This window comes from Macaca fascicularis, chromosome 1 (genome assembly GCF_037993035.2).
Source record: "Macaca fascicularis isolate 582-1 chromosome 1, T2T-MFA8v1.1".
NCBI classification, from domain to species: Eukaryota; Metazoa; Chordata; class Mammalia; order Primates; family Cercopithecidae; genus Macaca; species Macaca fascicularis.
The window spans coordinates 221521151-221547911 of record NC_088375.1 but is presented as its reverse complement, the minus strand read 5'-3'; the positions used below and the strand labels follow the sequence as shown (position 1 = coordinate 221547911).

The window sequence follows — 26761 nt, the reverse complement described above, 5'->3', positions numbered from 1 at the left end:
ATGAATTTAGTTCAAGTCAGTGCCCCCTGGAAGCCCCCTGAATTCTTAAAGGAGCTCCATGGTGTGACTCCTTTTCAAAACAAGTTAAGTTTTTGGCTGGTGAGGAAAAGCATTCCTATTAGATTGTCTGAAATTGAATCACATCTGTTTTTTACACATTAACATATAAAAGCCTAAAAATAAAATATGGCTAGGAAATGTGTGGACACTTTTCATCAAGAAGTTCTGTGGCATTTGTATGGTTGAGGTACGCTGCTATTTTTCTTCATGCTCTAAGCTGTTTCCCAACTCAAAAAATCCGACAGTTTCTCCCAATAATTTTGAGTTCTTTGTTTCTTATGAATTTGTTATAATGTATCTTCTGACTCTTAAAGGGGGGTGTCTTAGGAAATGAGGATTTACCACAAGAGTCATTGCATTCTGTTATTTCACCACTTTTGAGGTGTAAGAGTTCTGTGTTTGTAGAAAAGCTGCCTGGCCAAAAAATGTTAAGATAATGCCTGCGTGATTAAAAATGTCTTGGACACAAAATTATTCTCCCAAATAAACTGCATTTTTAATTTTAGATGTTTCCCAAGGGAAAGTAACAAATTTGCTCACCAGGTTTAGCACTACGTTTAGTGAGAATAATGTCAAGGAACCAGAAACTGCTTACTCTAGTGCTGTGTTTATAACACTAATCTTGAACAAGTGCCATCAATATTAAACTTAAGTTAGTAGTACCTATTTTATCCCATGTAACAACTTGATATTGTTGGGCATATCGTATCATTTATTAATAGTCCTTTTTGTAAATTAAGCTTCATTTGCATTGAGATTCATACATAGTATGACTCGATAGTTGTTGAGAATTTGGAACCATGACTTATTAGAATTTCTTCTATAAACCTGTTAACATCCCATTGTTAATGTAAGATACTTCTTATATACTGTACTACTAGAGTTTGCAAATCCTTGATAAGAATCCTAGTTCTTATCAAGGGTGGCTTTTGTCTTCCTGCAATTAAAAAAAACTCATTCAAGTAGTTCTGACTACAAAGTATACATTTGCTATAGAAACCTGTAAGCCTTTTGCTCTGTTAAAATAAAAGTCAATAGATGTGACATACATGTGTAAGTGTGTATATGGCAAAGGAAGTATAAATTATAATGTAAATATTTCTTAGAAAGAATAAAATGAACATTGAGGTAAGACTTAGTAGTTTCCCATTAATTTATTCCAACTCTGCTCTTACCCTCAGACCTGCATCAGAATGCCTTGTATTAATGTAACAGGAATGGCTTATCATCAGAATCTCATCTTGGGTATTTGTTCTTCCATCAAATCCCCTAAGACTATCTTATCTTTTAGCAGCAGGGTCTTAGACCCCAGCCAGAATTCCATCTTAAAGCTAATCTAAGACAAAGTGTTAAATTGCTCTCCTTGAGCCCTTGATTATCTAACCCAGTCTTAAGTTCTCTAAGCTTTCACTGAAAACATTCTGTTAAATCAGAAATAACAGGAGAGGAACAGTAGAGTATCCTCAGGGTGAATGCACAAAATAGGTTCTCACAAGGAGAGCGCGTTCTTCGATGGGTTTCTGGCAGGGAGCCACCAGCTAGCTGGCGCTCAGGACTTGGTGTTTTCGTTCTCTTGACTCTCCCCATCCGCGCCGAGGAATCTGCCGTATTTTAAAACCACCTCTGATAAAAGCCTTTTAGATGTACTTTTATGGGACTCAAATTGCTTCTAATTAACAGAACTTTAGAATTGCTTGGATAAGAATTATTTTAGTAAGCTTTGTTTTTTTTTTTAATACACTTCTTTTTTTTTTGGTGCAGTTTTAGGTTCATGGCAAAATTGAGCAAACAGTACAGATAGTTCCCAAATACCCGCTGTCCCCACACATGCACTGCCTTCCCCACTATCAACCTCCTGCGGCAGAGTGGGGCCTTTGTCAGCCTATGAACCCGCATTGACACGTCGTTATTACCCAAAGTCCACAGTTTACATTAGCGGTCACTCTTTGTGTTATATGTTCTAATAAATCTTTTAAATTTTAAAATTAATACATGCTCACTGCAACATAATAGAAACAATACAGAAAAATATATACAAGAACATAAAAATCATTGAAACTCCTACCATCCAGGCGCAACCACTGTGAACATCTTCCTGAACGTTCTTTTAACTCCTTGCTTCGCTGCTTCTCTGTTTTCAGCCTCACATATACACTGGTACATTTACAACCCGTATGTAGAAATTTTTACAATTGAGATCAGACAGTACATGCAGTTTATAATGCTTTTTTTTCTTTCAGTATCTTGTGGACATATCTATGTGGACTACTTATTTACGTTATTGTTTCTTTCCCTCCCTCCCCTCCCTCCCTTCCTTCCTTTTTTTTTTTTTTGAGACAGGGTCTTGCTCTGTTGCCCAGGCTGAAATGCAGTGGCATGTTCACAGCTCATCCTCTGCCTCCTGGGCTCAAGTGGTCTTCCTGTCTCAGCCTCCCGAGTAGCTGGGACAGGCCTGTGCCACTATGCTCAGCTAATTTTGTATTTTTGGTAGAGATGGAGTTTCACCATATTGCCCAGGCTGGTCTTGAACTCACGGGCTCATGGGCTCAAGCGATCTGCCCGTCTCAGCCTTCTAAAGTGCTGGGATTACAGGTGCGAGCCACTGCACCTGGATTATTTACATCATTATTCCTACGCCTACCCAGAATTTCATTGTATACCATTCATGATTTATTTAACCAAGCCTTATGTTGGACGTTTAAATTATTTTAATGTTTTTATGATTATAAATAATTCTTCAAAGTATAAAACTCACTGTATATAAATATGTGTTGACTTGTCTGTTTTCTTAAATTTCTAGAAGTATAAATGTTGTCAAAAAGTTATATACATTTTAACTTTTTATAAATTTTGCCAAACGTTTTCCCTCCAGAAGGATTGTACTATTAATTATTTATACAACCACCAAGGGTATATGTTTCTTGCCAGCCTTTTAAAATCCAGTATTGTTAATCTTTTTAATATTATATAGTTAAAAATATCATTTTTTATAGAGGAAGACCAGTGGTCACTGCTTCTATTAATATTTGCATTTTATTCATTCAGGCAACAAATTTTGAGGTCAGGAGGATAGAGGGAAGAAAGTAAATTCCATGTCAGTTAAGATTGATAGAGAAATTGTCTGTGTGTAATGAGAAGACTTTAATGTAATTTTTAAAAGATATGTAAACATTTTTTATCAGTCAGCGCTGCTATGATTAAATATTAACAGGTGAGTTTTATAGTCCTCGCTATCTCAGTTCTTCTGATTTCAAATTCTTTGTAAGTTAAAATTGCAAGCAAGAAGAAGAGAAAGAAGTCAGCCAGCTGATTCTGCAGAACCTTTCTTCAGAAAGTACTTTTCAGCTCTCAGTGCTGCTTTTTAGCAGTGGGAAAAGGTTTGGATCACTAAGGAAATCTAACCTGCCACCTGTTTATTTCAGCGCTGGAGCTAAGAATGATTTTTACATTTTTAAATGGTTGGGAAAAATAAAAACGTTTTGTGACATATGAAAATTATATAAAATTCAAATTTCAGTTCATGAGTAAAGTTTTATTGGAACACAGCTATGGTCATTCATCTAAATATTACGTACGGCTTCTTTTGCCCCATAATTGCAGAGTTGAGCAGTGGTGATGGAGACCAAATGGCCTGCAAAACTGCAGATATTTGTGTGTGGCCCTTTACAGAAAGTTTGCTCAGCCTTGGTCTTGATGTGTCGGGAAGAGTAGCAGTAGGAGTGAATGTGGTGATGTCTGGTTTCAGGTTTGCTGAGAAGCTGAGTGGTTAATAGCAGTGCATAGGTTTTGAACAAAGTAATTAAAGGTGGGATGGCTGTAGAATTGGTTGTCATAGAAACAGATGAGTCAATTACATTCCTCTTCTCTCAGGAGCTGCAGGACAGATGAGGACATTGAAGTACAGAGAATTAAGTGATCTTTTTGAACAGGTTAACTTGTACTCAGATTGGCAGCTTGGTCTGGTGCAAAAAAAAAAATTCTCTTTGAGAGTTTGTTTATTCATTCATTTAACCCCTATTAAACTTTTAGCGCGTACCAGGCACTGTCCTAAGTTCTTCAACACCATGCTGGGCATAAAATGTTTGTGGTGTTATATTTTATTTTATTTTATTTTTTTTTGAGACGGAGTCTCGCTCTGTCACCCAGGCTGGAGTGCTGTGGCCGGATCTCAGCTCACTGCAAGCTCCGCCTCCCGGGTTCACGCCATTCTCCTGCCTCAGCCTCCTGAGTAGCTGGGACTACAGGCGCCCGCCACCTCACCCGGCTAGTTTTTTTGTATTTTTTAGTAGAGACAGGGTTTCACCGTGTTAGCCAGGATGGTCTCGATCTCCTGACCTCGTGATCCGCCGGTCTCGGCCTCCCAAAGTGCTGGGATTACAGGCTTGAGCCACCGCGCCCGGCCTGTGGTGTTATAAACTACTGGTAATACCTCACGGAAATTTTTATTTGTGGAATAAAGGAATACTAGAAATGACCTAGATCTTTCCACAGGAGAGAAATCTGAGTTCTACGTGCCTTCATGAAGTTCCTAACAAATCTATTAGGAACTTACTGTCATTTAAAAGTAGGAATAAATTTAAAAAAGGTGATCTCACTTTGGTAAAAAAGTGTTTCAATGAAAGCCTTTTTAAAATAAAGGCCTTTTTAAAAATAATATTCTTAGAATATTAGTCCTGGAATCAGGCCAGGAGCCCGTTTCTTGGTTGATTATTCAGTCTTCTTCCTGTTAGCAAAGCCCAGAGACTTAACACTTTTTTGTGTTGTGGACCTTTTTGAGAATCTCCCCAGAAAACACACAAATGCACATATGTACACAAAATTTTTCATGTTACCTATAGGATTATATGGGATTCTTAAACATCTATGGTTCATAGATAGAACTTCTGATTTAAGAGTGAAAATAAATTATTTGTCCAGTGGCTGTTCATTGGGTGCCTACTGTGAACCAGTTAACATTCATTGTGCATTTGTTGTCGGGAGATTTTCCAGAATATTTGTCTACTTGTAGTATAAAATCTAGTCAGTCTAATTTTAAAAGAGAGGCTCTGTTAGTGCGGCTTCAAGGGCTTGAGAGGCCAAGCTATTTATTTTTTAAATTTGTGTTTTAGGATCTCTATAAAAGTCACTTGTGTATTGGGAAATGTGCTCTGACAAGTGTGCTTATTGAAATAAAATGTGCTGTCACCTGTTAGATTCTCTTTTATTTCCCTTATTCTAGTATTTTCAGAACATTTTAGAATATAATGATGTATTAGAATAGTTCTTAAAATAAGTCTCGGATCTCCTACAGTCATCTGAGCAGTGAAGTAGTTGATACTGAAGACTCATTTTTGTCTGTGGTCACCAGGAAGTTAATTTTGTAGGATGTCAGTTTTACAATCTTCAGCAAACCCTTCAGGTGTCTAATTCTGTAACTGAAAAACAACTGGAATTTGAACATACCAAGAAGGTATAGTATTTTCTAGGTAGCAATGTCAATAAAATCCTTTATTTAAAAAAGGCTTTCATTGAAAGACTTTTTTACCAAAGTGAGATTATCTTTTTTTTCTTTATTCCTACTTTTAAATGAGGATAAGTTCCTACCAGATTTGTTTTACTACAAATTAGATAATGTATATGAAATTAGTTGATATAGACATCTCTGGCTCAGTTAATGTTAGTTGAACCTGAACACCAAAGAAAAACACTTGGATTGGAGGATGATGATTTTTTTTTTGTAGAGTTCTTTTAAAAATATAACCAAGTAGACCTTATTCCTTCTATCTACCTGGATGTTTGTACCCATTAAATGTTTGAGGTGATGAATATCCTTAAATACCCTAATTTGATTATTACACATGCTATGCATGTATCAGAATAACACATGTACTCCGTAAGTACAATTATTGCATATCAATGATTTTTTAAAATAGATGCTATAGATATTTTCCTCATTAACAAATATGAGTTGAAATAAAAAAAGATTACCAATTCAGTAATCTCTTAATTATTGCCTAGAATCGCTTTTTCCCCTAATGTTAGAGGATATGGGCTGTATTTTGAACCAAGAAAATGGGAATAATAATGGGAAAGGGTGTAGATTCCAGAACTGACATCCAAAAGTTCTCCGAGTCAAGGTTTACCGACGGGCACTTGTTGGAGGTTAAATGTGAACCTCCTGCCTATCTTTTGGGAACAGACAGGGGAAGTGCAAAGCAGGGTGTAGATTATAACATTGGAAATTCAACAAGCTAGATCCCCAGAAAAATGAAAATGTGAAAAGGAGTCTCAGGAGGTGTGGACAAAGGCCCACTGAAATGGGAGCTCAGGTCTCCAAGAGAGATTCTGTCTCCATGTGTTAGAGCCCCAGGTTACGTGCAGTGGAAGGGAAATCCAGAGAACAGCCAGCAGAAATGGTTTTATTGCTGTAGACTCTAACTTTGGAGAGCTGGTTTGAGTGAAGATAAATTTTCTCTCAACATGGGAGTTGCTATAGTATGAGGAGGTTTCTTCATTGCCTTGTCCTAATTCCTGAGTGGTTTCTATCAAAATAAGCTGGTTACTGTAAGTTTTGATTGAGTGAGGTGCTTATAGGTGAACAGTTGAGGATTCCAATGATGGTATGTTTGCAATAGTTGAATCAGAATTTTTTTTTAATTTATAAATATGAATTAATACATGTAATAGGTAGATGATAAGGAAGGCTATAAGTTATAACCCTCACTCCTATCCCCTGAGGTAACTAATAATTTGGTTTGTTCTTTGCAAACCTTTCTCTATATAGCATAAAATATTTAATTTTGAATGTGTATTTAAATTGGCACGTGTACTAAAATTTGAATTTAGATTATTTTATAGCTATTTTATAACTGGATTAAATTGAATGGAAATTGGGTGGTATGAAAATTACATTCTGCTTGACAAGAATTACTACTCAGTCCCTGTTAGGTGGTAGAGGCAGAACGGAGGTAGGGCCTGACCAACTTGTGGGAGGTTAGGGATGGAAAGAAGGGTCTGGAAAGAGGGAAAATAGAAAGGCAAGCTGAGAACTCCTTGCCTGTCTGCATATCTGTTTTATTTTGGCATAGGAAGAAATGAGGGGATCAGGTTTGAATCCTGGCTGTGATTTTTAGTGACTTAATTGTCCTGTTGAAGTTACCAACCTTCCGTAAGTTTGTTTACTTATAAAGGAGCTTAGTGATATTTCATAGTTATTTTATAAATTCTTTTTTTTTTTTTTTTTGAGACGGAGCTTTTGCTCTTGTTGCCCAGGCTGTAGTGCAATGGGGCGATCTCAGCTCACTGCAACCCCCGCCTCCTAGGTTCAAGCTATTATCCTGCATCAGCCTCCTGCGTAGCTGGGATTACAGGTGCCTGTCACCATGCCCAGCTAATTTTTTGTATTTTTAGTAGAGACAGGATTTCACCATGTTGGCCAGGCTGGTCTCGAACTCTTGACCTCAGGTGATCGACCTGCCTCGGCCTCCCAAAGTGCTGCGATTATAGGCATCACGCCAGGCCTATTTTATAAATTCTTAAAAGAGTTAAATAACATGTAAGTCATCTAGCCCACTGCTTGGTTCAGTGGTCCCTCTCTTTCTTCGTTCTTTCGAAGTAGGGAGTTTGAATTTGAAAGTTAGTTAACTTGTCAAAATTAATTTTTCATGGTACATAATTAGATACCTTTGCCTTTTTAAAAAGGACTGTTTTATAGACTAAATCAATAAAAAGATAATTGATTATAAGGTAGTATTTCTCTGGGATCAAGTCAGTTGAATATTTGTTGGCCCTTATAAAGATCTGGAAATTAGTTATTCATTGATAGTTAGAGGAAGCAAAATTATGTCACATTTTGGAGATAGGGTCGGTGTGTCAATCACTGAAATTAATTTGATTGGAAACAAAGGTTTGACCAAGTAAGATGGGAATTGTATGAAAACACATTTTAATCTCAGTTTCTTAAACATAAGTTGAACTCTCAATAAAAATGTGAAAGCTATAAGATTTTTAGAAATATCTGTGGAGGAAGAGGAAGATGAGGAAGATTTTAGCTTAGCATTCAGCAGACCATTCAGACCTTTGGCTACCTTCATTCAAACTTAGGTTTTCATTCAGAAGACTAACTTGCTTTTCCCACCTTCCTCCCATTTTTACCATGTAGAATATACCAAATCAGTGGGGGAAAGATAGAAAATTAAAGAAAATAAAAATTACGGATTATCCCCCTTCTCAGAGAAAACCATTGCTGACATTTTAATGTATTTAGTTTCAGATTATTTTTCTTTTCATATTCATGTGTTCATATACTTAAAACAAAAATGACATACTTTAAAAATACTTTTTATAAATGCTTTTTTATTTATTTTTTATTTATTTATTTTTTTTTGAGACAGAGTTTCACTCTGTCGCCCGGGCTGGAGTGCAGTGGCGCGATCTCGGTTCACTGCAAGCTCCACCCCCCGGGTTCACGCCATTCTCCTGCCTCAGTCTCCCAAGTAGCTGGGACTACAGGTGCCTGCCACCACACCTGGCTAATTTTTTTGTATTTTTAGTAGAGACGGGGTTTCGCCATGTTAGCCAGGATGGTCTTGATCTCCTGACCTCATAATCCACCTGTCTCGGCCTCCCAAAGTGCTGGGATTAAAGGCATGAGCCACCATGCCTGGCCTATAAATGCTTTATTCAATCAAATGTATTGTGAATGCCTTTATGCTGATAAATGTATTTCCACAACATCTGGTTATCTTTGCTCTCTTCTAATTACAGAAATAATGCATGTTTATTGGAAAAAGTTTTCAAGTATATCGGTATATCTAATAGGAAATAAATCTTGCCATATAATCTAATTAATCATTTGTACCACAGTACTTTTTAGTGTCTTAGGTTTCAGCTATATGGATGGACCATAATTTCCTGAGTTAATTCCATATTGTTTTCCATTTAGCCATGAATTAGAAGCAATTTACAGTAAACCACACTGCTGTGAACATTTTTGTATATACATCTGGGTACAGTTGTCCAATGATCTCATTAGAATGAATTCCTACAAGTGTATGTGCTGGTTAGTGTGTGTATATTTTAAAGATTTTTTTTTTTTTTTTTTTGGTCAGGTACTGCTAAATTCTTTCCAAAATCAATCTGTTTTCTGATCAGCAGTGTTTGGGGGAATATCTGTTTTTTTCCACACCCTTTCCTATCTTTAAGAAAAATTTTTTGTGTGTGCCCATTTAAAAGGTTAAAACTGTTTTAACTTTCAAGTTATTTTTTATTAACTGAGTTTACTATTACGAGGTTTTGGCTACGTGTATTCGTTTGTGAATTACTTCTTGGCCTATTTCTAAAAATTGAAGTGTCATCTTTTTCTACAAAAACAACTATTCCCTTTTTGTACATCAGTCAGTATGACTTAGAAGATGCCTTAGTCTCCTCTGAAACAAAATGAGTTACGTATGAATAAAAAATTTACTCAACTGTAACACTTTGCTTTTTGCATATGGCTGTATTGACCTGAGAGCCAGGAAGTTCTGGCACAACCTGTATTTTTATCCTGAGGCAGGTAGATAGACTCCAGCTACCTTGTGAACTGTGTGGTTTTCTTGGCAACTCTGTCTGTGTTTGTCTCTGCAGTCTCATCAGTCTTGGTAGCTGTGCCAGTATTCGGGTGGGGAGTGAGTGGGACTCTGTCATCACTGCAATAAATTAAAGTGAAACTTACTATCCCTGAGCCCAGGGGCAGCTGATATTGCAGATGGGGGAATAATGTCTGTGTAAGTTACTGTGTACAGATACTCTCCTTGGTGCCTATGGTGATTAAAGTAACTACAATGCACCTTGTAGCATGGTACCTGTTACACAGTAGATGCTCATTAGATGTTGGTAGTTCAGTTAACCAGGATGGTCAAGGAAGGCAGTGATAAATAGAAGACAAGCAGATCTGAGTTGAAGCCCTTCTTTATGACAGTTAAACAGGTGACTTTGGGAAAGTTATTTAACTTTTGAGCCTCAATTTTCACATGTTGAAAGGAGAGCTAATAAGCCTGCTACATAGGATTAAATGAGATAATATGTCAGGCATGTAGCATTATGCCTGATGTTTGACTTTCCAGAGGAAGAAGGCGGTGGTAGGGCCCAGTAAGGTGGATGCTGCCGCTTGGCAATCACAGGCCTAGACACCCAGGCATGCCCAGGAGAGCAGCATCCTCACTATCAGTGGGCAGAGTGGGAGCTTTGTTCCAGAAGGAAAGGTGCAGTGAAGAAAGGTGATTAATGTGGGGAAGGGAGGGATGAAGGCATGAATGATGGGAATAATGAGGAAAAAATGGAAACATCTAGATTATATCCTTTCTTCCTAAAAATAAAGTAAAAGACTCATTTCTTTTGCCCAGCACGTCTGTCAGCCAGTTGATTCTGCAGTTCTGTTTCAGTGCCTACTCGAGTGTTTTGTAGACTGGTTTTGGGAAAATGTGTGTATATATATATATATATATGCATGTATACACAAAATTAAAGTTAAAAATAGTTGCCAAATAGATGTTCTTTTAAAATGAAGGATGATAAATAAGTGCTGGAAGCCTCTGTGGGAGGAATTGGTGTGGGTGAGAAGGGAAGGCTTCTTGCAAGAGGAGATTTGATTTGACTCCTGAAAGGGGTTAAAGTTTTGGTCCTTTTCTTTTTGAAGGCCACTGATATTTCCCAGAGTCTGTTCCATTGCCCCTTCATCCTTGCAGATGCTTTGGATGGAGTCTATTTTAAGGGTCAGCTGAGTTTGCAGAAGCATCATATCCTGTCACCCATGTGCCTGGTTCACAATGCTTGTTCACTCCTGAAGTCCCTGTGAACCCTGCCAGAAAGGGACCTGCTGAATTGTATAGCGTGGCAGGGCCAGGTGCCATACTCGATTAGCGGAGCAACCCAGAAAGCTTGGGATCTTTGTGCTGCTGAACACCACTGCAAGCTGTTTTCCTTTCTAAGTCACACTTTACGGAGCATAGTTGTCATTTGTCTCTGTGTACATATTTGTAAAGCATTTGGAGATATCAAGCATGTTAACTGTAGCTCTTTAAGAGTGTGTGTGTGTGTGTGCGGGGGTGGTGGGGCGGGTGGAAACAAGCCTAAGTAGAAAAATAGTGAGAATTACACTTTTGAATTCCAGTTTTCACCTTGAATTTGTCTTTTCTCTGTCGCTTGTTTTGTTTTTATGAAATGCTTTATATAGAGTACTTGCATATAATGAAAAAGAATTATCCTTAAAAGTTAAAAATGGAAACATTTTAAAGATACTCCTATTTTAACAAAAGTTTTTTATTTTTCTCCATTTTCAAGGTATATTACCCAAATTTGGGATGGATGTGCATTGATGCCACTGATCCAGAGAAGGGAAACTGGCTGCGATATGTGAATTGGGCTTGCTCAGGAGAAGAGCAAAATTTATTCCCACTGGAAATCAACAGAGCCATTTACTATAAAACTTTAAAGGTAACAGTGTTAGAATTAATTTACTGTTAGTTACACTGCTTATGTTTTCCTTTTTTTTTTTTGAGACGGTCTCATTCTGTTGCCCAGGCTGGAGTGTAGGGGCTCCATCACAGCTCACCTCAGCCTAAGCCTCCCCAGGCTTGGGTGATCCTCGGACTTCAACCTCCTGAGTAGCCAGGACTAAGTTTTGAATTTTTTGTAAAGACAGAGCTTTGCTATGTTATCCAGGCTGGTCTCAAACTGCTGGGCTCAGCGATCTACCTGCCTTAGCCTCCCAAAGTGCTGGGATTACCGGCACAAGCCACAATGCCTGGGCCTGCTTATGTTTTTCTAATGCTGTCCTTAGTTGTGACTGACAATGATTTTGCAGACCTGGAAAGGATTATATTTGGAAGTACTTCATCCACACTCTCAAGATTCTGTGTTTTAATATATGGTTGCCGTGTGTGTCAGGGAGCTAAAGCATGAAGATCGTGTTAAGTAATTACACAGTGCATCTTTAAAGATACTGATGAGTTAAGCATGTGGCAGCTGCTTCCCTCCTCCGATGACACAGAGGCATTGGGAACTGTCTGGCAGATTTATCCAACTGTAAGAAACTATCAGTAGGTATGGTGGGTCTGTGTTAACTGAATACACATTGTTAGTCTTTGATATTAATGCAGCCTTGGATTAGCTTTTCTTTTCCCTAAATTTTACTGAGAATAGAAATTGAACAGAACATGTTTCTTCCTTCTGCCAGATTTTTCCTTGGAGATATTAATTGTTGAAAAGAAGAAAGTCATGTTTTAGGATTGGTAATGAGGTTATGGAGCACATTCAGGGACATGAATGTGAGGAAACGTGGAGTGTTGCTGCGTTTCTTCGTGGAGCAAAGGCCGTGTCTCCCTCATTTTCATGGGTCACATTCTTTAAGAAGACAAATCCGGCCAGACTTGGTGGCTCACGCCTGTAATCCCAGCACTTTTGGGAGGCCCAGGTGGGCAGATTATCAGGTCAGGAGATCAAGACCATCCTGGCTAATACGGTGAAACCCCATCTCTACTAAAAACAAAAAATAAGCCAGGCATGGTGGCGGGCGCCTGTAGTCCCAGCTTCTCGGGAGGCTGAGGCAGGAGAAGGGCGTGAACCCGGGAGGCAGAGGTTGCAGTGAGCCGAGATCATGCCATTGCAATCTAGCCTGGGCGACAGAGCAAGACTCCGTCTCAAAAAAGAAAAAAAAAAGACAGATCCTCACATTATACATGGAGATATTCTAAGGCAAAATTTCAAGCCTGTTAAGATGGATGGTTGTTGCTTTTTGCATTAGATAGGCAAAATTGCTATAAGGCAAATTTCTCTTTATTCACTTCCATTAAAAATGTCATACGTTGGAGAATAGTCTACGAGAAAAATGATCTCCATGGAATTGAACACTTTTGACGAGCACATATTTCAAATTGTGGCCAGCTTTGCAGTGTGCTGTGTTTTGTTAGTGGAGTGGCAATAGGCCTTCTGGAAGTTTAGTTAACCTGTAGCTGTTTAATTTTGCTGCATCTTTCCTGACATTGTTAGCCAACTAGACTGACTTTTACCACGTTTATACCCAGATCCTTGTGTCCAATCCCTGCAGATTTTTTGTTACACTTTCTTATTTAGGACTTTAAAAACCTGTTTTCAATTTTTATTCTGCTAGATCGTAGTAGCATGCTTTTCTAGTAGGTATTACTCTACAATTTTCTTATATTGGAGTTTGAAGTTGGATTCAAGAATGCATTCTGTTTCTCAAAAGTATTTAAAGTGAGAAATACATATGGTTGAATCAGTGAGGTAGAATCTTAGTGGAGATGAAATACTCACTAGGGGATGAATATGAGACAACAAGGTAATAGGAAGGAAGATTTTTTTTTTTTTTTTGACACGAGTGTCGCTGTGTCACCCAGGCTGGAGTGCAGTGGCATGATCTTGGCTCACTACAAGCTCTATCTCCTGTATCTCCTGGGTTCAAGCCATTCCCCTGCCTCAGCCTCCCAAGTAGCTGGGACTACAGGCGCCCGCCACCACGCCCGGCTAATTTTTTGTATTTTTAGTAGAGACGGGGTTTCACCATGTTAGCCAGGATGGTCTCAATCTCCTGACCTCGTGATCCATCCGCCTTGGCCTCCCAAAGTGCTGGGATTACAGCCTTGAGCCACCGTACCCGGCAGGAAGGAAGTTTTGAAGGCATGCAAGCTCATGTAGATATTAGGACACTGCAATTCCTTCATTATACTTCAAGTTAAAATGTGTTCATCTCTGATGCAAATTCACAGAAACACTGAGAAGCAAGATAGAATAGTGGTTGGGAGAGTGAACTCTGAGGCCAGACTGCCTGTTTTAGATCTTGACTTGCTGTGACCCAAGGCAAGCAGGTGTGACCTGACTAGCTTTGTAACCTTAGCTAAGTCCCTCTTTGTGCCTCAATTCCCTCATTGTAAGATACCGGTAATTACGGTATTGACCTCATAGGGTTGTTGTGATGATTGCATGGGTGAATACAGATAGAGCTCCAGCACCTAGTAAGTGCTAATAAATGATTGCTGTTATTTTTCACAAGGTGGTATGGTGTCACGGTCAGGAGTGGGGACTCTGGAGCAGACTGTCTTGTGAGCAAATTTTGGCTTCTAGATATGTGACCATGCGAAGGATCTCTCTGTGTCTTAGTTTTCTCATCCATAAAATGGAGGTAATAATAAAACTGCTTCATAGTTTGTTGTGAAGGTTAAACAAGCCTATATATATATAAGGTTCTGTGAACAGTTCTTAGTTCAGTGTAAGTCCTCAAGTGTTAACTAGCTATACTAGTACTATTATTTTTACCTTTGTCCGAAATAACATAGTTCTGATTTTTGAAGACCTCCCCCAGTCTTGATCTTTGATATTTGCTCAAGTATGTACAAAGCCTCTCAGATTTTTTACTAGTGATTATCTTAACTCTATTCTTCTAGATTAAGTGTTCCGTGGGTTAGGTTTTCTAAAGAAATTACATGTGATGCTCTGTGGGCTCTGTATCTTCTCAGCTTATTATTACACCCAGATAATTGGGAAATCTCAGCACTGGTTTTGTTTGTAATATGATTAAAAACGATTTAAAATTCCTGAAAGTTAGCTGTTAAGTCTGCTATCTATTCATTCCTCTGTTCGTTAGTTTGGTGAATATTTATTGAGAGTCTGCTGTGTACCGAGTTCTCTCCTATGGTAGTGAACAGGACAGACAAGGTTTCTGGTCTAGTGGATGTTCCGTGTTACAGGGGAAGAGGCAGATAGTAAGTAAATAAGAAAGTAATTTCCGGTAGCGATTAGTGTGTTAAGACAGTAAAATGTGATAAGAGACTAGCTAGGTAGGAGAGGGCTGCTTTGTCTCCAGTGAGTCAGGGAAGGCCTTCCTGAGGAAAGACGTTTGAACCCCACTCCTTGGATAGGAAGGATCTGGCTACGCAAAGGTCTGCTGGAAGAGCAATCCAGGAAGAGGAGTGGTAGGAGCAAAGGCTTTGGAGTAAGTATAAGCTAATGGTTTTTTTTTTTTTGAGATGTAGTCGTGCTATCGCCCAGGCTGGAGTGCAATGGCGCAATCTCAGCTCATTGCAACCTCCGCCTCCTGGGTTCAAGCGATTCTTCTGCCCCAGCCTCCTGAGTAGGTGGGACTACGGGCGTGTGCCACCACACCCAGCTAATTTTTGTATTTTCAGTAGAGACGGAGTTTCACCATATTGGTCAGGCTGGTCTCCAACTCCTGACCTCGTGATCTGCCCACCTTGGCCTCCCAAAGTGCTGGGACTACAGGCGTGAGCCACCGCTTTTGTTTTCTATTTTAAAGGAATAGAACAAAAGCCCATGTGGCTGGAGGGAGGAGGAGAGGAATCTTAGGAGATGAAGCTGGTGAGGTCCACAGGGATGTGTGAGGTTTTGTTTTTTTTTTTTTTTTTGAGACGGAGTTTCATTCTTGTTGCCCAGGCTGGAGTGCAATGGCACGATCTCAGCTCCCAGCAACCTCCGCTTCCTCAGCTCAAGCGATTCTCCTGCCTCAGCCTCCCAAGTAGCTGGGATTACAGGCGTGCACCACCATGCCCGGCTAATTTTGTATTTTTTTAGTAGAGACAGGGTTTCTCCATGTTGGTCAGGCTGGTCTCGAACTCCCGACCTCAGGTGATCCGCCCGCCTCGGCCTCCCAAAGTGCTGGGATTACAGGCATGAGCCACCACGCCCGGCTATGGGTGAGTTTTAGGCTTAAGTGCTGTTCACCCATTGGAGAGTTGAGGCCGAGAGCTGACCGATGACTTTTTAAAAGACCGAGCTGGGGACTGGATTGTAGGTGGGTATGACTGGATGCACTTTTGTGTTTTCGAGCGATTCTGGAATACTTCTCTAATTTTCTAATATTTCTGACACATTTTTCTATTATTCCTTATCCAGTATAAGGAATATTAGAACCCTTGCTTCTTCCCAATTTGTTTGGTAAACTTTCAAGTTTATTTATATATGCTGATGTTTAAACAAGAGAATATAGAGCAGATTCTTGGTTTTATACCTGTCTGAACCCAAAGAGAAAGTGGGAAGAGTTTAAAATCTTTGTTGTTGTTAATTTTTTCTTTAATATCAAAATATATTTAAAAAGAGGTTGTTTGGTCTTTTGACTTTATTTTTTTAATGTGGATTTATATTTCCATTGTTGAAGGGATTAATTTTTCTTTTCTTCTGAATTTGACTTAAAAATGCTAACCTGTACAGAAGAAGAAAAAAACACAATATAGTATGGAAGAAAACAAGCCTTGGTTTAAAAAAAAAATTATTATTTTCCTCTTCATAGGGTCTATTGGTGTAGCTGTTTTAATATAAAGTTGCGAAGCATATATAGCTCCGTAATATAACCATTTCAAGTTACTAATAATTTTTGTGGTGTTTTGTTTTCTACTACTTGTTTATTTTTATTTATTTATTTATTTATTTATTTATTTATTTTTAAGATAGGGTCTCGCTCTGTCTCCTAGGCTGGAGTGCAGTGACACAATCTTGGCTTACGCAGCCTCCACCTCCCAAGCTCAAGTGATCTCCCACTTCAGCCTCCCGAATCGCTGTGACTGCAGGCACACACCACCATGCCTGGCTAGTTTTTGTATTTTTAGTAGAGACAGAGTTTCGCCATGTTGCCCAGGCTGGTCTCAAACTCCTGTGCTCAAGCAGTTTGCCCACCGTGGCCTCCCAAAGTTCTGGAATTGCAGCCATGAGCCACTATGCCCGCTAATAATTTTGAAGGCTATTTAGCAGCTAACAAATATGTTCCTCTTGATCTAACACTTCACCAGGGCTAGAAATTTTATTTTTGATTTGTGATACAGATTCTGGTGTGTTTTTACTTTGTGTGTTTTGCAGCAACAAGAATATCTTAGGACATGAGTGCCCTCCCAAGTAGAGTTTATGAGCGCCCTCACCAAGTTGCTAGTTCAGTTATCACTTCACTGACAACTGCAGTGGAGTGAACAGGGAAACTTAAGTTCTTATTCTTAGAGGTATCTTGAAAATGTCCGGTGGTATCTTCTAGCCAGTTCTCTGGTTATGTCATTTCAGTGGGGAATTAATGGGGAGTGCGTTTGTTTTCACTCCTTCCCATATTCTTTTTTGCATTGGTTTTAAGACTTTACATATTTCTGAGAACTCTAGTCATTTCAAGTATTAGTTGACAGCACCATTTCTTAAATATGTGACTTATAACAAAAAATAGAGAAACTGTACATTTGGAATTTATATAATCTAGAAACAGTTTACTTTAACATAAGCCTGCTGTTTCAACAGATTAGCTCATCAGAATGCCAAAAGGTGTTTGTGATGGCTGTTTTAACTCATTAATATCTTATATATTAAAGTAAGTTTTTTGGTTAGATTTAACTGATTCAAGAAGGGAAATCATGTATTGGTTCAAAAGTAAGAAAAAGGCAGATTTTAGCCTTCTTAGGGGTGGGGGAGAGCCAAGGAAACAGCAGCTGCCTTTTCTTTTAAATAATTTAGAATATTTTAAAATTTGGACTATAGAAACAAGTTCTGCAGTGAATTAAACCAAGTAATATTTACTTTTAGGGGCTTTATCTAGACTAGAAGGTATGTTGAAGTGAGGAACTATTTTGTTTCTAAACTGTAGGTGGAATTTCCCTCCCTGCAAAAAAAAAAAAAAGAAAAGAAAAGAAAAAAACAAAAAGCAGGATCACTCTCTTAGATAACCATTGTGCAAAGATCCAAATCAGGAAGCTAACAGCAACACATTGTTTTATTAGGTAATATGTACACCTGACTCAAATTCTGTCAATTGTTCCAGTCATCTCTTTGTAGGAAAAGAAAACGTTTTCACATTGGATTGTCATGTCTCATGTGTTTGGCTGGTACCTTAGTCTTTGTTTTTTTACAACCTTTCAGTTTTGAGAACTGGTTGGTTATTTTGTAGAATGTCCCAAAGTTTGAGCTTCTCTTATGTTTCATCATGATTAGATTCGATGTATGCATTTTGGGCAGAAATCTACCAGAAGTGATGCTCTGTTTTCTGTGCATTATATCAGGAGACATATGATGTTGATATGTCTTATTACAAAAGTGTTGTTTTTTTCTTTTGTAATAAATATTTTATGGGGAGATATTCTGAGGCTATGTATTTTGTTACTCCTCAAACTTTTACCTGTTTTTAGCATCCATTTATGATTCTTGCCCGAATTAATCATTACTGTGATGATTGCCAAATGACGATTTTCTAATTCCAACATTTCTTTTTTACTGATCAGTTGGGATCTCCTTTAAGGAAGAGCTTTCCTTTTTATTTACTTGGTCATTCCTGCATTCATTCACATCAGGCTGGACTCATGGATTCTCATTGTATTCAGTGGATTTTAGATAGAATTTTACTTGTATTGATAGCCTTGAAACTTTTCTCACAGATCAATCGCTGTGAGAGAAACCAATAAGCTGTTTCCCCAAATTCTAGGGGTGTGAACTTTGCACTCAGTGGATCTTCGGGATCTTGTTCTGGGTGGAATCAATTTGATGGTGGCCCTCACTGCTTCCAGCCATACGTGGCTTAAGAATGTGATGGTTTAGGAGCACAATACATGGGAAATACTTCCTGCTGTATTTAAAAGTTAAAATGTGGAAGTTTGATGTCCGGTCCGAAGGGCGAGGCACTGACCTCCCTGGACCCGAGCAGGTTGGTGGCCCCGGGCGGCCTCCCGTTGGCGGCTCTGGGATAGAAACCGCGGCGCATTTGTAAGTGCTTGCGCGTGGTTCCTCCTCGTTGTCCTGTTAAAGTTGCTCTTGGTCTGGAATGCGCGCTGGTCGTTATCTTTCAGCACTCCGCTTTCCACGCCGCACGCTTTTCAGTTATGCTTTATATTTCTCCTCGACTTAGATTTCGTGAGCTTTTAAAATGGTCCCATGTTTTATTTTTTCTCGTGCGTGGGCCGTCTTGAGGCTTTAAAGAGGAAGCTGTGACAGCACCCGGGCTCCGCTGCTCGTCACCTGGCCTTCCGCGCCCCTCGCCCCGCGCCGCGGGTGCGGTCCTCCCTCCAGCAGAGGGTTCCGGGCGCCGGCGCGGCCCGCACGGGGCCGGGAGCCCTTCCTGCCGGCCGGGTGCGCGCGACGCCGCCGACAGCTGTTTGCCATCGGCGCCGCTCCCGCCCGCGTCCCGGTGCGCGCCCCGCCCCTGCCAACAACCGCCGCTCTGATTGGCCCGGCGCTTGTCTCTTCTTTCCCCGCAGCCAATCGCGCCGGGCGAGGAGCTCCTGGTCTGGTACAATGGGGAAGACAACCCTGAGATAGCAGCTGCGATTGAGGAAGAGCGAGCCAGCGCCCGGAGCAAGCGGAGCTCCCCCAAGAGCCGGAAAGGTAGGAGCCCCCGGCCCGCCCGCCCGCCCGGTCCCGGCGCCACGCCCGTCTGGGACGCCGCCCTGCCGCCCCCGCCGCTGCTGGCCCGACCGCGAGGCGGGTCGCGGGCTCGGGCGGCGGCGCCCGCGGCGTCTCGGTGACCTTTTCCGGACTCGGCCGGGCCCCGGCCCCGCTCCCGCCCCGCGGTCCCGCTCAGGCCCTGCGATCGCCGCCCTCCCGCCCTGCCGGCCGGCCCCGCTGCTGAATCACGGCCGCCGCGCGCTCCGGCTGTTTCCTAACTTGTGACTTAGCTCCCGGGCGGCGGAAAGTGCGCGGACGCCGCTTCGGGGCCGGACATTCTCCCGCTGGCACCCCGAGCCGCGCTCCGCAGTTGCGCTCACGGCGGGCGCTGTAGTCCTCTCGCGGCTGGCGTGACAGCCCCGGCTCCGCAGACTCGGGCCCGCCGCGCAGGACGCGGGCCGCGTCGGCGGCGGAGTCGGGGTGGGGGAGTGGGGGAGGCAGAGGCAGAGAGAGACAGAGACAGGAGGCGGCGGGGAGGGCAGGGAGACAGCGGGCGCGGTGGGCTTCCGAAAGGATGCCCAGGGGGATGTGGAAGTTAGAGAGCGTGTGGTTTTGTCGTTTTGACTCAATTCTCATAGTTTTACGACTTCTGATGATTTCGAACAAAAGGTAAAAGTGTAGTCACACTTAAAAAGGAAGGGGATAGTTTCTGGGTAGGAAAATAGTTTGGTTGGCTGTATCATATTTCCAGCTGGCATACTGACACGTTGGGAATTTTTTTTTTTAATGAAGAATTTTAATGTGAATTCAGGAATCGTTCATAGATTCCCAGTTTGAAAATATGCCAAAGCACAGTATGATAGTTTCTTATTGATACAAATACAGATTTGTGGGTTTTTTTTTTTTTTTTTTTTTTTTTGCTCGCCTGAGGTGTTAAGTAGATTTTTTTAGTCATCTGAACGAACGAGTCTATTCTTTACCCAGAACATTGCAAAGCGAGTTGTGGAAGTCATACTGTAAATAAAATCATGTCGTAAACTCGATTTAGGAAAATGTTAAAATCGACTTTAAGGAATGTAGGCAAGAAGTCTGTTCTGATTTTTCAAGTATGTATGCTTTGTGTATCACCACAAAATGGAAATACAATTAATTTCCCCGTGAGACAGTTAGTAGGCCTTTTACTGAATATGCATTGTCTATTTATTGAATGTGATTTAGTCACTGCTTTAGAGCGTTCAATGCTTTTGATCCTGAATCAGATGATCAGAGTCTAGAAAATTCCCAGGTTTTTTTTTTTTTTTTTTTTTTAAACTTTTAACTGAGTTCTGGGATTTTGTTAATATTGGGCTTAGTGCTTAGTTGTTTGCAGTGAAAACTTTTTATGTAATTCAACTTGTTCCTTTATTTAGTATTCCTTTTGTTTACAACTAATGTTACCAGCCTTCCAGGTAAGTTGTTATTTGTAGGGGGCTGGAGTTGGGGAGGACAGGACTCTCTTTACTGTGCCACTAATCATAACTAACTCCTATACTTAAATAGATTTGTAGTTTAATAGCAACCTTACTTTAACGCTTTTCTCTGTTTGGCATACTTTGGTGTGCATGTTTAGAACATATGTCATTACTCTTTTGCTTTTTTGTTTATCTGTTTGTTTTTCTCTTAGTCGGATTTGGGGAAAAACTTGAACATATACTTTCTGTTTTATTAGTGATATATGAACTTGATATCTGCATTTTTATACCTGGGTAGACTGTTGGTGTTTCGTATTGACTTAAATAGTTCATATTTATTATTATCCTATTATTTTGTACTACTCTGAGCAGCCTATAACTCAGAATCCTAGGTTTCAATTAATTAAAAGACTTATGCTTTTGCAAAGCTCTCTCTTGGAACTTACAGTCTGTGTTTAACAGCTTGCTGGTAAAGAGATCTGTTTGCTCTCTAAGACTTAAGCTTTGGACAGTTTAAATAATGAGTCAAACCTTTTTTACTTTTAAATTAAATACTCAGTTAAAACCAATTTATAGCTTTCAAAGACCTGAAATGGAGTCTTTTTTTTTTTTTTTTTTTTAAGTATTAACTCAGTTCTATTTAGGTCTTATGTGTGACCTCAAACATTTAAGTAGTATCTTTTCAGGCAGTGATGTCAGAGAGCGAATCAACATAAATGTCATTCAGAGGCAATGTTAACTTAGTATTGCTGAAAGCCGCATGTTGAATACATAGAGCCGACAGGTAGATTGACAGTGGGCTTGACTTCATTTTCATTATGAGACAGAGAGAAAAACAAAGGGCTGAATTCTTCATAGTTCTGGACTTCAGCTCCTTTGCATGACAGCTGCTGTACTTACAGCTGTGCATTGCATGTGGTGCCTTTCAGAATTCATCAGATCGCTGGTGGATCGTAAGGCGTGTTTGGGCAGAGCAAAGCCCTGGTTTCTTTACATACAAAGGAGTGGCCTCTCCTCTCTCCCCTCCTCACATCTCCTTTCTCCTCCCCTCCCCTCCCCATATTCATTCATTCATCTAATGTTTATTGAGCCCCTGCTGTGTATTAGGCTCTCTGCTGGGTTGTAGCACACAGTGATGAGTGAAAAAGCAGTGGTAACTCTTCTCATGGCGCCTGTAGTCTAGTGGGGAAGACAAACATTAAATCAGTAAATAGCTGATCAGCGCCTAGATGGTTGGCATGTAGTAGGCCCTCAATAAATATTAATTGATTGACAAGGACTCACACAAATGTTTTAGAAAGGAAAAGAATGCAGTGCGGTGAGAACACAGTTCATATTGGCTCCGACCGTGGAGCATGCAATTTTACCATGGGCCAAAGATGGATATACATCAGGCATTTTAAACTGGAGTTTAATTTGGATTCCCAGTTTTGTAATTGAGCTTCTTCACTTTTTACACATCTGAGCAGCCTCTATGCAATGAAAAATAAGTTCCTTAGATGGAATAGATTAAGCTTTCAGGTAGAGAGCAAGGAGAGTTTTTAGTGTCCGGTGTTTCAGGCTATTTTAATGTGAACCACGGAAAAATTACAATTATAAAATAGCATTGAAACAGCCAAATTTAGAAGTATTTCTCATCTTCTTGATCTCTGTCCCCTGTTTGTTTTGGAGACAAATGAGAAATTGAATTTGCTTGTTAGCAGTAAGCAATGACTATTGGCAAATGCTCTTCCAGAGTGTAGATTATAATAGCAGTGTTTGCTCTATCAGTTACATAAGAGCCTTACCTGAAATTCTTTTACCTGGAGAAACAACAGTGGCTTTCTACAAATGGGCTTGGTGGAAGGAATGAAAAAGACGGGATGCCTGGGCATTTACCAGGTGTGCGACTTTGGACAACTCATGTCACCTTTCTGAGATGAAGTTTCCCTAGCCTGAAAAAGGAATATCATCATATCGATGATGGCTGTGCCACCTAACCTCACAAAGTTGTCAAGAGCAAGTGATATAATAGAAGCATGCTCTGTGAGGCTGTGGGCTCTTGGGAACTGTAAGTACCAACTCTCCCAACATGGCTGGCGTTTACTTCCCTGCTACTTGCGGAGGAACGACTGAGTTGGTGACTCATTTAATCAATGGGGATTTATGGAGCACCTGTGTAAGCTCAAAATAAGCACTGGGTCTCTTCTTTCCCTCTTCCTTCCTACGTCACAGCCCTATTCTGTGCTGATTCACCCTTGTTTTAGGCCTAGGTTCTAACCTATTGACCTCGCTGTTCACAGCAGATTGAGAGAGAAGAGTGTATATTTATAGCAGCAAGAAGTTTTATACCTGAAAGCTGGACAGAGAAGAAGACAGAAGGTTTATAACAAAATCAGTAATGAATTATAAAGAACAAGTTCCTTAAGGTCAGTTAGTAGGTTCAGATAGTCCTTCCTAAAAACCATAAGTAGTACCTGAGAATATCAACTAGTTTATAAGTATTTATCTCAGCGACGTTTAGACACCACAGAACAGTTATTATAATCAGCTTAGCAAAGTAATATTTTATCTGTCTCTACGATCAGAATTTAAATTAAAAATCTTGGTACTGTGAAGAACACTCAAGTTTTTTGAAATTGTGTATATTTGAAATTCTTCTGTAAAGGTGCTAAATAACAAGTCTTTAGAAACTTAAAATATAGGGAGGTAAGAGAGCCACATGCAAAGATAACTCAGTCTAAGGTAGTCTAAAAAAAAGTGCAACACGGATTGTATAGGCAGTAAGGACTATTGGCCCTCCCTAAGAGAAGGAAAAAGGGATGCTGAGCTGGGCTGGCCAGGGAGCCTTTATGTAGAAAGGGTGGCAGGATGGGGACATTTCAGAACAGAGAGAGGAAGGAGAAGGACGTCAGGAGGAACCTTGGGGCCTGAGAAGTTGTAACTGTCTGGATGGTCTTCCTCTCTGTTATTTAACAAGTATTCCTTGTGTCTGTGTCAGGCACTATTCTGGGTGCTGGAGTTTAAGCAAAGAACTAAAATGACAAGGGTCCCTGTTCACATTCTGGAGAGTGGGGAGTACAGGCCAACAGATGAAGTAGGTAAACCTTGTCAATAGTGTTTTGTAGGGTGGGTGGGGGAGGTATGGCCTGACTGTAGGTGGGAGGTCAGGGGTGACCATTCTGAGGTTGTGACATAAATGACACAGATGTTCTAGGGGCTGAGGGCTCCGGGAAGAGGGACCCAGTTCTTTTAGTAGTTCTACTCACGTAGAAGCCTACATGAGTATTTTTGGATTATGAAACTCAGTTCTGCAAATGGACATATATTGGCCCTTTGGTGCCGCACCAAGTGGCTGGGTTGGTTGTTGGGGGAGATGAGAGAGATGACTACAGCAGGCACCATCCTCCTCCAGTGCAGAGTCTCCAGTCTGTTTCATGACAGCCATGCGCAGGTCAGACTTAGTGGGTGTTCTGGTTGATGTGGGAGAGAAGGAAATGGACACTTTGCAAAATTGGATAACTTGTCCAAGATCCCCCTACCAATGAGTGTCACAGTTGGAATTTGAACCAGATTTCCCATGCCTTTTCTTCTATATGATATGGAGCTTTTTGTCCACTTCTACATGCAGTTGACAACTACAGAAGTGACAACATTGGTTCCATTTAAAGTTGAAATTAGAGAATACATTTAATAAACGCAGAGAGTGGACGGGCTTCTGTGGAGTTTGATCTCCTAACCTTTTGTAGCAGCCAGCAGCTGTGTTTCAGGCTCCAAGCTGAATGACAGAGGCCTGACTCTGGTGTCTGAGGATGATGATAGATGGGCCCTATGCTTACTGGGTGCCTGGTGGGCAGGTTCTGTGCCCGCTGACTTACCGGGCACTGGCCTGTAGTTCCTGTTTGCAGGTGCTGGAGCAGGATGTGGAGTGCTTGGACATGGCAGTGTGTTCCTGTGTTCGGCTTTATGCTGGCAAGCTTGTGGCATTAGACACAAATGAGCTGTTTCCGGGTTGGTCAGTCTTAGAGGGGCCTGTCTCTGCTGTAGCTTTCTGGCTGCCTCCTAGCTGAGGGTGCCTTTTGCTGAGCATTGAATGTTCCATCTCTAGTGGTTGTATGCCAGGATGAACTCTCTGCTGCTGTTGTGGTGGTCTGTTTTTAAGAGCTCAGTATGGTTTTAATTAGTACTTTTTCAACAGTAGGAGTTAGGGAATTGTAAAAAAAATTTGCAGTTCTGCTGCTGCTACTAAATTGCTCCAAATTTAGATGAAAATGTTGGTCAGTATTTTCGTTTCGTGCCTTTGATTCTTATGTCTATCCTTGTTTACAGGGAAATTATGTGGATTAACTTAAATTTTTCAAAGCATTTTGCAAATTTTTCAACTGTATTTTAGTGGGTGAATTTGCAAAAATCCTAACATCCATGATTTAAAAGTTTTAAATATCATAATTGAGTGTATTGGGAACCATGCTGTGCCCTATTTTTAGATTGTTATTTTGGTTCTCTTGTCCATATGTAAATTGGAAGGTGAGACTTGCCTAATACAGAAAAAAGGTTTGATTATGATTAAATTTTCTAAACAATATAAAAGAGGTAACAAGACCCTTATAGTTGGTTCAAAATAGTTTAGTTGATTTTAACAAATCCACTTATAATTTGAAAGTAAAAAACTCAGTTTCCTGTGTTTTCCTTAAATATGAACACTAGGTTATTTTTCCAAATGATGAATTTTTGTTTTTTTTTAAACTCTTGAAGTGTTTTTTTTTTTTCCCTAGGCAATTTCATGTTCCAGTTTACAGATAGCTGTTACGATATTCAAACTTAATGTTCGTGGGAGCATTATAGAGAGGAGGGTGTAGTTACTTTATTTTTAAATAAAATAACTTTTAAAGTTTATTTATTTATTTTGTAGAGACAGTCTTTCTGTGTTGCTCAGGTTGGACTCGAACCCCTGAGCTCAAGCTGTCTTCCTACCTTAGCCTCTCTAATAGTTGGTATTACAGGCATGCACACGGTGTAGCTTTGTATTTAAAGTTGCCTCTAAAGAATTGAGGAATTGGAGGCCGGGCGCGGTGGCTCATGCCTGTAATCCCAGCACTTTGGGGGGCCGAGGCGGGTGGATCACAAGGTCAGGAGATCAAGACGATCCTGGCTAACATGGTGAAACCCTATCTCTACTAAAAAAAAACAAAAAACAAAAAAATGAGCCAAGCATGGTGGCGGGCCCCTGTAGTCCCAGCTACTTGGGAGGCTGAGGCAGGAGAAGGGCATGAACCTGGGAGGCGGAGCTTGCAGTGAGCTGAGATCCCTCCACTGCATTGCAGCCCAGGCGACAGAGAGAGACTCCTTCTCAAAAAAGAATTGAGAAATTGGATAAATATCCCAAGAACACCATTGTCGAGGTTAAAAATATACATTTCTTTTAGTTAAAGGTTGTATGGAGAACTGAAGTTGAAGTTTCAGGTGGACTGGCGTGGTACTTTGTTGGCATTCAGATGGCTTGTTTATATTTCACGTGCTGCCAAGTACAGGCCTAAAGTTTTATTTTGGCCATCCATCTGGCTCAGAGTGTTTCATTAGTGTTCATAATTTGGTTGAAATAGTTTAGAGGAGCTGAATGACCTGGAGAAGCAAAAGTTACTTGAAAATGCTATTGTTTCTCTAAGTGGAAAAGAGAAATACTGAAAGTAGCTGTTTTTTTTTTTTTTTTTTTTTTTTTTTTTGCCACTCAGATTAAACCAGTTTTCATACAAGAGTTCTTGGCTGAATTCATTTATTACAGTGTATTTTGATATGGACATATGTCATGACTTGACACTTATTTGCACATCATGTCATTATGCTGTGAATCACTCATTTCTATTGATGGTGACAATGACAGCAATTACACTTGTTTCTAGTATTGTGCTGGTTGCCCTGTGTATACCATAGCTAATCCT

General features: G+C 40.3%; 1 protein-coding gene across 16 annotated transcripts in view; it reads left to right on the top strand.

Moving 5' to 3' along the window:
* PRDM2 (PR/SET domain 2) overlaps window positions 1-26761 on the top strand; it is a 129291-nt gene that overhangs the window by 33131 nt on the left and 69399 nt on the right. For 7 of the 16 annotated variants that reach the window (XM_074019749.1, XM_065529723.2, XM_074019750.1 and 4 more), the window contains 2 exons: window positions 11362-11514; window positions 19266-19392. In XM_074019749.1, the coding sequence (XP_073875850.1) occupies window positions 11386-11514; window positions 19266-19392 (256 nt within the window). In that variant the 5' untranslated portion in view covers window positions 11362-11385. Of the gene's footprint in view, window positions 1-11361; window positions 11515-14089; window positions 14219-19265; window positions 19393-26761 lie in introns of all 16 variants that reach the window. The other 9 variants (XR_012425885.1, XM_074019748.1, XM_065529719.2 and 6 more) reach the window with 2 other exon arrangements.